Below are 12,144 nucleotides of genomic sequence, written 5' to 3' on the forward strand. Positions count from 1 at the left end.
GCAGTCGGACCAGTTGGAGCCTTGCGCACAGCTTAGTCACCCAATGATAAAAGTACTGTTGCAGGCAACGTTTAGTCACTGCTATGTATTGATATGATATGATATGATATGATATGATATGATATGATATGATATGATATGATATGGCATTCATAACGCACCTATACACAAGTGTTTCAAGGCGCGACGAGGCAAGGTAGGGGGAACAGAGGGAAGACAGAGACAATGATCCTACTAGGCCAGGTGTCATTCAGATCGCGCAAGTGCATGGGAAGGGGGAAGGGCAAAAGTGCAAGGGGAAGGGGGACAGTGCAGTACATGGGACAATAGAATAAATAAACAGTAAGTAAAAAGTGCGGCCAGCTGGTGGAAAGTGCGAGGGTAAGTGCAGACATCAGGTATCAAGTGCTGGAAGTGGGACTGTAGGGATACAGAAAACAGTCCCCAAGTGTGGGGTTTGCCAGGAGGCAGTGCAGGTATGTGACTGGCAGGGGATGGGTCCTGGGCCCGAGGTCAGAGGGTGGGCAGGTAACCAGTGCAGTTTCAGTTTCAGCCAGGAAATTCAGCAGGGGAGAGGAGGAGAGAAAACAGAAGCAAAGAGAAAGGTTTTGAGGTGCTTCCGGAACCGGAGATGGTTCTCTTCAAGTTTCAGGGAGGCAGGGAGGCTGTTCCAGAGGGAGGACCCAGACGAGGAAAGAGATCGACCCCCAACTCATTGCTTGGAGAAACGACTGACCCTGAGAGAGTTGGAGGCGGATGAGCGAAGAGTTCGAGAAGGAAGATAGTTAGGAAGAGAGAGTTGAAGGTATTGAGGCCCCAGACCCCGGAAGGCCTTGTGGACAATGCAGAGGGTTTTGAACTTAATCCTTGCAGCCACTGGGAGCCAATGCAGAGATTTCAGTTCTGGAGAGATATGATCCCTGGCCTTGAGGCCAAGGACAAGTCTAGCAGTCCTGTTCTGGATGAGTTGCAGAGGGCAGAGAGTAGAAGCACGCAGATTTAGAAAGAAGGTGTTGCAATAGTCCAGCCTAGAGAGAACTAGAGCTCTGGAGACAGTGTGCTTCTGGGGGAAGGAGAGGAAAGAAAAAATACCTCTGAGGAGGTGCAGCTGGTAGTGTGACTTCTTAGAGACGTCTAAGATGTGAGGAAAGAAGGAGAGTGTGGAGTCGAAGATGACCCCAAGGTTTTTAGCCTCACAGGTAGGAGCTAGAAGAGGGCCAAGAGAGGCCGGCCAGAGAGTGATAGGAAAGGAGGGAGCGGGTATGCCGATGAGGACAATCTCAGTTTCCTGGCATTAAGGCAGAGATCATTGGCGGCACACCACTCCTGGATGGAGGCCAGACAGTCAGAGATGAGACAGGGAGAAGAGGTGGCTGAAGGTAGCCTGAAAATGAGCTGAGTGTCATCCGCATAGCACTGGAAGTTGGGGCAGTGAGCGGCAATGCGGTGGGCAAGAAGTACCAGGTATTGGTTGAACAGCCAGGGAGAGAGGTTAAGCCCCTGCGGAACACCACAGGTAGAGATGGAGATAGAGGAGAGGAAGGACCCAAGTTGAACCTGGGAGTCATGGATCTTGACATGGAGACTGTAAAAGGCAGGACCAAGGATGTCCCGCGCTACTTATGTCAAGAGAGGGCACTTACCCACAGCACTAAAGCTAATAAACCTGAGCTGCTGACCAGCCTCCAAGCTTGGGTAGAAGTGAGGTTGGTTGGAGAGCAGACCCCAGGTGACAGGCAAAGCCCTGTGCCCCCAAATGGACAAGACCTTCCAGAGGGGAAAAATTACGAGAATGACAGCATGAGCAGTGTTTCTCACCAGTCATCACTCCGGGGGGCAAGAGTGTCAGTGAGGACAGGGGCGAGTGCAGCATCCCACAGGTCCCAGGCCTCAGCACAATCTCTAAGTGGCCCAGTAATTGTTGTGGCTGTTAATGAGGTTGCTGCTAGGAAGCTCCTGCTGGAGGAGAGGAGCCTAGCACTAGAGGAACAGAAACAGCAGGACAAGGTCACTATAGAGTGGGACAGGGCCAGCATAGAGCTGCGCAAGCTGGCACTTGAAGAAGGATGGCCAATAGATCCACCTCTAGCGAAAGCAGCAGTAGTGGCTCAAACCAGAGTCCCTGGGATAAGCCCTGACGGCAGATCTCCAAAGACTTAGTGCAAGTTTATGAAGCAGGGAAGGATATTTGTGACTGGTTTGAAGCGCTTGAGCTGGCTTTCCTGCTACTGGATTTGGATGATGTACTGTGGGGTGTAGCCCTGATGAGTCGCTTACTGGCACCAGGGACTGATGCAATTCTTTAGTTAACTCCTGAGGAAAGGCTCGTTTATGAGAGCATGAAGGCAGCCCTCCTCAGAAAGTTCTGTAAAACCCCAGAACCGTATCTCAAGAGCTTCAGAGAGCTCTGAAAGAAAAGTGGGCAGAGATTTGAAGCGTTCACACACTTGTCATTGAAATATCTGAGCAGGTGGGTGACTGGTAACAAAGTTAACACATTTAAAGGGATGTACAATTTGATTGCGTGTGAGCATGTATTGAAAAATTGTGAGGTTGGCCTATACCAGCATCTTGTGGACAAGACTATCACAAACCCTAGGGAGCTTGCAAAGGATGCCGAAAGGTTTGTGTGTACTCGAGTCTAGAAAAAGGCTCAGGCGAGCACAACCAAACCTGGAAGAGAAGTCGGCGGACAAAAAAGTAAGCAAGGATGGGAAGGACAAAGGTCCAACCCAATCATAATCCAAATCAGGTCCCAAAAATAAATAAGGGAAATCCCAAAACTCTAGTTCAGCTGTACACACTTAAATGAAGAGCACAGGCACCCCTAACACTGGGACACCTGTGTTCTCACCACCCAAAGGTTGTTTTGTGTATAAGGAGCTGGGCATAGGAAAGGGGATCCTGTTTGCAAGGTTTACCCTAGCAAGCCATAGTGAATGTTGGACTCGTGGAAGAGGCCATCATTAGTTTGGTCCTCTTAGAGGAGGACTTCCCACTAGGACAACGAGTGGCCGAATGTGGATTGATTACACTGAGTGGGAACGGTACCGGGTCTCCAGAAGAGACCCCAGTTCCCAATAATACTCAACTCTATCTAGAACATGTGTATATCAATGGACACAAAACTCCTGCGGTTTGAGACAACGCAGCAAGCATCAATACTGTCACGCTGCAGTGGGTACAGCCAGGTCAGTATATTGATGAGCATGACCGAAAGAGTAAGTGCCCCTTGGCGATAGTAGAGTTCAGCTGGTGAGGTGAAATGACCCGGTGCTGTGTAGCGATGAAAGACTCCATACCTGTCCCAGGTCTGATGGGTAATGATTTTCCTGATCCTAAAATAGTCGCAGTGGCTACCCGATCGAAGGCCAGAGAGATCACCAGATTGAACACTTTCAGAGCCTTTAGGCCTGGAGTGCTTCTAGAGGGCTTGTTGGAAGTACCGGCATGGCTGGTAGCCCCTACTCTTGTTCCAAAGACTACTGGGTCGCCTACTCTTGCGGAAGAGGGGCTAGCAGCCATTGAGGACCCTGCTTTGGTAGCCTAATTTTTCTGTCCTGACGAAGGCCCGTTTTTACCAAAAGGGAAGACCACCGCATGGATGTGGACTATCTCAATTCATAAGGCCGAAACGCAGTGCACGACAACACTTTTGTTTATCCATTGTCTCACTTCAAGTGAACAGGAGTGTGATAATCAACGAGCACCCCACAGGGACGGTGCTAGGTATCTAAAGGAAAAGGACTGTTAAGGAACACAGAGACATTAAAAGAACTCTCAGAAAATGTAACAAACTCAATTGTGAAGGTTCACCATCACAAATAATCCTGCTCTAGTTAGATTTAGGTAATAGGAGTAGATATGATTCCGTCCTTTGTTCCCTGGCACAACATTTCAAGATCCTGCTCCGAAAAAGAGGCTCTTACACCTATTTGAACCTTTACAAAAACAGATACAAGAGTATGAAAAACTTTATGGTACAACACTGTAGGCCAAAAATGAACTAACCCAGAATGAATGTAAATGTGAGTAATGTATATTGATATGTTTATATGTTTTTTATATGTTCATGAAATAATGTATATAGGCAACCATAGCAATTATGATACTTTCTTGTGATAAGAAACAGTGGTGTTTCTTATGTAAAGTGGTCCTTTTTGGGGTGGAAGCAGTTAGCAACTCCTGAGGTATGCGTTTTGCTTGGATCTGGCTGTCATTAGTCATAAGAGAAACAGGAGCAGGAGGACGTTTCTGATATTACAATAGCCAAGGTTGTCATCCTTATCCCCATTAGGGGAGTCCCTCCCTCATTAAACCACCCCTATAGGGACTAGTGGGTAGTGGCCTCACCTCCCAGCCTCATGAGATGAGGCTCCACCGTGGGGAGTAGTGACGACACCTAATGAATCGTCACAATAACTAATATGAAATGTCACCTCACAGTAAGAAATGGCTTGACTGGTTGCATCAAAATGCCAGTCTGGCCAAATAATAACACTTAACATGCTTACTTTAGAAAAGATGCCCAATACAAAATATCATGCCACAGTAAGAAATAGCTAGACTAGGTGCATTAAATGCCAGTTTAGTTATATAATAACAGTTATCATGCTTGCTTTATCAAAGATGTCCAATACAAAAAGGAATGCCACAGCAAGAACGGGCTAGACTGGCTGCACCGAAATGCCAGTCTAGCCACGTAATAACACTTATCATGCTTGCTTTATCAAAGATGCCCAATCCAAAATGTCATGCCACAGTAAGAAATACCTAGACTGGCTGCATTGAAATGCCAGTCTAGCTACATAATAGCTCTTATCATGCTTTCTTTATCATGGATGCCCAGTAAATAATTCCATGTCTGCCCGTTGGGCCCTCAAGCGTCTCACACACAATGAGCCTCATTACGAGTCCAGCGGTAACCCTGCCGATGCTACCAGTGGTTGCCGCCGGACTCGTAAAATGTTATCAGCGCCTGACTTCTTGGTGCCACCGGGAGATTACAAGTCCGGCGGTCCTATAGGACTCTATGGGGGTGGGGACTCAGAAGCGCCAGCATCATTGTTAACGGTGCCGTTGCTTCCGTGAACGGTCTGCCTACTGTGGCCGCTGTGCCCGGCAGGGTCAGACCTGTCGGGCACAGCAGCCACAGCTGGCAGACACGTAGTTTGCTGGTGAGGTAACAAGGATGCCAGTGAGCTTACCGGAACCCTTGTTTCCGGACCGGCAAACGTATAATGAGGCCCAATGTGTGCATCCAAGGTGTCAGGGGGATGGGGCCCAAGGAGCAGGCATGGTATTTTTTAGTGGGCATCTATCATAGATGGCCAGTAAAAGAAATGCCATGTTTGCCCCCAGGGCCTCCCCTGCCCCTTATTGGCTCCTCCATAATAGGCGAGGGTACCCATGGGTCAGCACCCCCTTGCCCATTATGGAGAAGCCACCACGGGTACACAGTCAATGAATCTATGCACAGCATCAATGTGGCTGGAGATGAACTACTGTCTACTTTGCAGTCATGTACATTAACTGCACCGGTGGTAATGCATCGATTTTGAACACATTAAGGGATCCATAGACAGGCCCTACAGTAAAAGGCTACCAGGGTATCTCTGCAGGTTGAATGATTGTTTCTAAGATGTTATATATTTAAAACTGGCACAAAATCCTATGACTTTTTGCAATTCCTTATAAAAAAAAAGCACGTGCTATAAAATGTGTTCGGCCAGGGGATGGGTTGGGCTGCTAGCTTGCTTATATTCAGGGCGATGGAAGAGTTTCTTCCCCCATGGTGAGAGTAACCCACAGTTTAATTTCCTAATAATAGCTGACAGCACAATAGAAGCATTTGTTTGTGATTAAGCAGTTTGACAAGTATAACAGCCTTAGAAATATATCCTATGATAAAACACAAAGGAAGGGCCACAAAAACCAATGGGTATTTGTGTTTGACAAAAAAATGAACACATTTTAAAGAAAACTAGTGAATGTAAGTTTAAGGAGCATGTTTCATTTTGGAAATGACTTTTTTCTAGACAAGCATAAACTGAACATTTGCAAAACAATAGTGTGCACAGCATGCAGGTAGCCTGCTTTTAACAGTGATAGCCCCCATCCCATTGATATTCATGGCCCATTGATTCCTGTAGTGTGTACTTCAGGCCAGAAGAAAAGAGACAGGCTGAGTAAACGCAGCTTGCAGGCTCTAGAATTACGGCTGGACGAAGGAGCGACTTTTCGGCTCCTGGGAAGAGTTCTTCGTCAGAGGGGGGCAGGCCACCTATTGGAGGTGTGGGGGGGGCAAAGCAGCCAATAAAGGAGGGGGTGCAATTGCCCTTCTTTATCCCCTCTAGGGAGGCCTTTAGTACCCAGAGGCTTCTAAGCACAGACCCGGGGTTCGAACATGTGGTGGTGCTCCGTGCCGTCTTGCTTCCAAGGTGAGCACGCTGCCCCTGGGCTATCCTCCCGAGATGTGAACGATAATATGCCGTATGGAAACAAAATATTGATGCTATTTTTTGCTCTAAAAATCTCTTTTAAAAAGTTGAGAAAAAACGATGAAGAATAAGTTCAACTGCACCACACATTTTAACCCTGCGTGGAAAACAGTGTGTCTCTCCTCTCTGACATTTCGTGCTGTTTGGGGAAATCAACCAGCTACCGCCCCGGACACTAACACGCCTGTGCTGCCAGGCGTGTTATCTATCAGACGTCCTTCTGCATCTGATTACATAACTAATGACGGGCTAATCCGGTTTATATCCCTCCGTGGCACGCGGCTGCGGGTATGAGCACACGGGCACCAGTGCAAACCTGCGCTCAGAAATGCTTCGTGTGCGAGGGCCTGTAACGAGGAACTGACCCCCATGTGGATGTATCGCCGGCTGCCACAGACTATGGGAGATGGTGCAGGTACGCGTTTGACATGATTTTGTTTGCATTGATGGCGAGGTACGCTGAGCCGCGCTCTTTTCCTCTGCATGGAGCCCCCGTACTCCTTGTGAATAGAAGCAGAAAGACATGTTTTGCTGAAGCAGATCCATAGCAAATGTTAGCAGGTCACCCAAATAAAGTGTAGCACGTTTGTGTTACACATTTGTCCAAAAATAAACTGATTGCAACTCGTAAAAGACATAGATTAATTTATCATGTAATTCCCAGTCATTGCATAGAACAAACAAACATGTATGCTTCGTAGGTTTGTGTGCCACTCACCACGACCAAGTGGGCACAGGGCTCAAGTGAAGGGTACTCCCGGGTTCACGGAGTCCCCCACTTTTTCCAGAATTAGAGGGCACCTTGATATGCTAATTTCTGGTGATGCTACATTCAATTGGTATGTTAATGAGACCCCCCCTACTTTTTTTTTAAGACTTCACCCCTGCCAGCTTCTATGTTCAGAAATCTTGAGTTACTCCAGATAATGCCAGGTTCCGATTTCATTTTTCGAGACTGGTGGAACGAGCTATTTCATGAATGGCTGAGAGTAGAATGTCTATTTCACGAATGGCTGAGAGTAGAATGTCTATTTCATGAATGGCTGAGAGTAGAATGTCTATTTCATGAATGGCTGAGAGTGGGATGTCTATTTCATGAATGATAGAGAGTAGGATGTCTATTTCATGAATGGCTGAGAGTAGAATATCTATTTCGTGAATGGCTGAGAGTAGAATGTCTATTTCACGAATGGCTGAGAGTGGGATGTCTATTTCATAAATGATAGAGAGTAGGATGTCTATTTCATGAATGGCTGAGAGTAGAATATCTATTTCGTGAATGGCTGAGAGTATGATGTCTATTTCACGAATGGCTGAGAGTAGGAGGTCTACTTCATGAATGGCTGAGAGTAGAATGTCTATTTCACGAATGGCTGAGAGTAGGATGTCTATTTCACGAATGGCTGAGAGTAGGATGTCTATTTCACGAATGGTTGCGAGTAGGATGTCTATTTCACGAATGGCTGAGAGTAGAATGTCTATTTCATGAATGGCTGAGAGTAGGATGTCTTTTCCACGAATGGCTGAGAGTAGAATGTCTATTTCATGAATGGCTGAGAGTAGGATCTATTTCATGAATGGCTGAGAGTAGGATGTCTATTTCATGAATGGCTGAGAGTAGGATGTCTATTTCATGAATGGCTAAATGCGGGATTTCAGTTTCCTCAATGGCTGATAGGAGCCTAGATAGTGAGATGAAATTGTGATTGGCTGCTAAAAAACTGATAGTGATTTGGGGAGGGGGGAGGAAAGTAGGGGAGAGAGGGACGGACAGGGGTGATCAATGCAGGGCGCACAACTCGATTCAACAAACGGGCCAGTCGAGACTCGGGGACTGTGTTTTGGAAAGCTTGACCCTTCCTTTTAATAGACGTCACTGAACCCGTTGCTGAATGATGCACAGGTGGCAGTGTGTGATTGGGAATAGCGGGCCGGGCACACCTGTCAAGCCAATGTCCTAACAGACAGAGCTGTCCTCTCTTATTGTACTGCACATTAACCACCTGCAATCACACTTATCTCTTGATAACGTACAACAAAGTAAAGAAGAGGGCAGTAAGCTGGTTTTAAAAAAAAAATATTCAGACCTTTCAAGTGTTCCTTAATTTCTCAGTGCACCTGATATCCCCAGGAATGTATCTTATACCTAAGTGTACCCCAAATCTCATTGGTACATATACATTTGCACAGATCAGTGTGGGTTGTACACAAAGGCAATACGGTGTGGCAATTCCAGCAGGTGAACCCCTGGGACGTGTGACAGGCTACACAAAAGAAGCAACTCTAATCCTGGCACTGCCCTGATGCGGCCCGGCACCGACCCTGACCAGAGTCGTTTTTATGGGAGGGCCAAAGAGGTACTTGCCCAGGTCCCTCACCTTGGAGGGGGCCCACAAGGCTAGCTGATCTGAAGAAGTAAGCTTCCATTGTACACCAGTCTTATATAGCACACGTCAGGATATTTTAAGGGGTGCTGCTGGGGCTCTAAACCCATTTCCTTTCTGTTTTGGCAAGTGCATTCTGCCTTGATCAATTCATCATGTATTGCTTTCTGTGTTCACTGTGGTATGCGTAGTTTGTGTGTTCCTTGCGCTTCCTGTGGGAATTATGTTGATCATGTGCAATAAGCAACAGTGAAATGCATATTGATAAATTGAGTGCCACAAGGGTTCAGAAGTTAGCTCAGTGTGTGAAGCACCCATTGCAGAGATATGTGTTCATATGCAAAATTAGAATATCACATTCCAGCAAAGCTGGCTGAGCCTTTCTTATGACTGAGGTTTATAAACCTGCCTGCATATGTACTTGGTTTTGCAGAACATCTGCTATTATCAGCAATGTACCGGTACACCAGATAGGGGTTGCTATAAAAACTAACATATCATCTGTACGGTGAACATCTAGAAATTGGTTTGTTCAGATGGGATGTTGTAAAACCTAGGCAATCGCCTCCAACAATGGCAGAAACTGTTACTCCAAGAGGTGAATAAGTATCCAAATTCAAGACTATGGAACGACACCATTCATGTTTGTATCCTGGATTTCCCAGCAGACGATACAGTGATCCTGGTCAAATCATCCAATATATCTTACACTAGTGTGCTGTCTTCTGTGAGGTTTGTCTGCTTGCATGCTGCTGGTATCGTTTAGCCCATTACTTGATCTTTCTTCTTATGTAGGCTATTTGGGTGGAAATTTTGGTAGGCAGAAGAGAGCGGACCATATGTTGCAGGCCTTAGGCAAGCATATTTTAAGGTCTGCTTGTTTGACACAAAAAACAGTTTGCTTTTTGGTAAAAGTCAAAGGTTTTTATGCACGTTTATAAATGAAAATGTCACAAGCCATTGTTTTGGAAGTATTTAAAGCTTTAAAATACAAAAGACAAACCCAGGTTATATTTGTTAAACCACATTGATTGGTATGCTGGCTCTTATATACTTCTCTTGATGATGGAGAGAATGAAGCTAGAATAATTCCCATTTTGCATAACACCGTTCTATAATATCTTGTTTAAAAATTGTCATGGTTGGTAATGTAGTTTATGTACTTTCCAAGTCCGTTTTGTTCTAAAATGAGATTGTTTTAGTTCTTGGTAACTGGAAATGAAAGTGTTCAAATGCAGAAATTGCAGAGTTGGGCAAATCCTAGCTTCACCATCACCCCTTAACCAATGTGTGATCCTGGGCATCTCATGTAATATTGTATTGCCGAACCGCTCAATATTGCCAGTCCCTAAACCTTTCAAAATTGTCAGCCCTTCTGAGTGATATCCTCATGGTATGATCTTCATAAAAGACACATTCCTGGTAGCTTCTAATCTGCCTCCACTATCCATGCTACGGTATGTGTAGCATTCTCCTTCCTTCCAATTGGTGGTCTCTATCCATGCATGAACACCTTTGCATTCTGTGAGGCAGATAATGTGGGTTCTCTGTCTATTATGGGTTACATGTACCTTTTACATACGGTCCTGCATTAATACTACATCTACCTTCCTGGATGTTATTGATAAAAAGTATCCTGCATGTACTAGAATAGTAACCCCTTTGTAGACTGCTATTGTTGGTTTTCAAATGCTACTTGTTTATCATTCCGATTAGAGCAAGAATGAAGAGGGCAAGGGGACTTAAAGGGAGCAGACGTGCTTATTATGCTGCGAGACAGCATATCAAAATATAGGTTGTGAGCCGACGGGTGTGGGCTGGGGGGGCACGACCAGTATTCTTGATCCCTTAATTCCTTTGGTTTGGTGGAGGGGGGCCCCAAAGATATCCGTGCCCAGGGCCCCAAAAGTGCTTAAGATGGCCCTGACACAGAACAGGGGAATTGGCTGTAAACATTCAAAGAAAGTGCTTGTATTATGGGTCTTCTCCTATTGGTTGCAGGGCTTGCTCTTGGCAATGCTTTAGTATTCAATCTCTTCAGCTCAAGGCCACGAACATGTTGGCACGTCTTTTCCATACACAAAGTAGCCAACAGAAAACAAGAAACCCGTGCACAGGTGCGCACTGGGCGCAGTAGCATATGCAAATTAGGCAGCAGCTTTGGGACATTCATTTTCCAAATCTGCTTTATTTGCTGAATTCGCCCTTAGATGCTTTTCAGTGACATTCACACTTGCAAAATACATCTACATAACAATAGGATTTATTATTAGCATGCAACAACCCTGCGAGAACCCTTTACTAAAGAGAACCTCATTAAACAAAGTTGTAACAAGACTTTTCATAACTAATTATTGCACACGTTAACCTCACGTCTGGGTCTGGCGGCAATCTATAGTGTTCAGAAAGGAATCCCTCAAAGTGTTGAGATCCCAAATGATCTCCTTTCATTGGGTCTATTAAATCCGGTGTATTGCCCAACTGAGTGCTGCACAGGCCTGCGCATAGAGCGCTGTGTGGGGTATTTAATGGGGCAGCGAGGGTTCAGGAGCAGGCGACGGTTAGGACAAGCGTTTGTCCAGCTCACTGCTGTCGATCCTTCCATGCGTTGGGCCTTGTTGGTAGTGGCGGTTAAGGTAGGACGTAGAGTCTGACATAGGTCAGAAGTTTATAGTGGTGGACGGGGATATACATTAAAAAAAGGAAAGGATACAAAATTATATTTTGGGTGGTGTTGTAGATAAAGCACCTCTCTCCTTACCTTTTAGGGAGCCACATCCCGGTTCCCTACGAGCACGCAAGCACCCCCGGGGCAGAAGGGTTGTCTGTAGGCAGTGCAGTGTTGGTGGGCCCAGTTTCGCTCGTTAGGTCTGTGTGTCCCTGAGGGGTCCGTGGGTGAGGTTTCACCCATCGTGGTTTCGTTCAGTGAGAGGACCTGTTTTACGGGCGAGCCTAAGTGTACAGATAATACATAGCTCTCAACTCACACGCTTTTGGCGGGTGTCACCCGCCTTGTAAACAGCTGACTCACCCGCCAAGCCTCCTGCACGCCCATTCGTTTCAATGGGCCTTTCACCTGCCAAAAATAAAATCGGGTGTTTTCACCCGCTTTTGCAACCCAAATGGTTGAGAGCTATGGATAATAGGGGAATATAGTCGTGCTGGTCCTCAGGCTGCTCCATCAGCTACGTGTGCACAGTAGTGTGGTGCCGGCTTTCCGCCACCTGGGGGCAGTGCGGACCCCTTAAAGGGGCAGCACA

At 46.2% G+C, this 12,144-nt stretch overlaps 1 protein-coding gene across 1 annotated transcript in view; it reads left to right on the plus strand.

The window, feature by feature from the left end:
- Positions 1 to 6,771: 6,771 nt before the first annotated feature.
- Positions 6,772 to 12,144, plus strand: part of SLC12A4 (solute carrier family 12 member 4) — a 1,569,223-nt gene continuing 1,563,850 nt past the window's right edge. The window contains exon 1 of the mRNA XM_069639659.1: positions 6,772 to 6,915. Coding sequence (XP_069495760.1) covers positions 6,870 to 6,915 — 46 coding nt within the window. The 5' untranslated portion in view covers positions 6,772 to 6,869. The remainder of the gene's footprint in view (positions 6,916 to 12,144) is intronic.

This window comes from Ambystoma mexicanum, chromosome 1q (assembly GCF_040938575.1).
Source record: "Ambystoma mexicanum isolate Mex_15411 chromosome 1q, UKY_AmexF1_1, whole genome shotgun sequence".
Lineage (NCBI taxonomy): Eukaryota > Metazoa > Chordata > Amphibia > Caudata > Ambystomatidae > Ambystoma > Ambystoma mexicanum.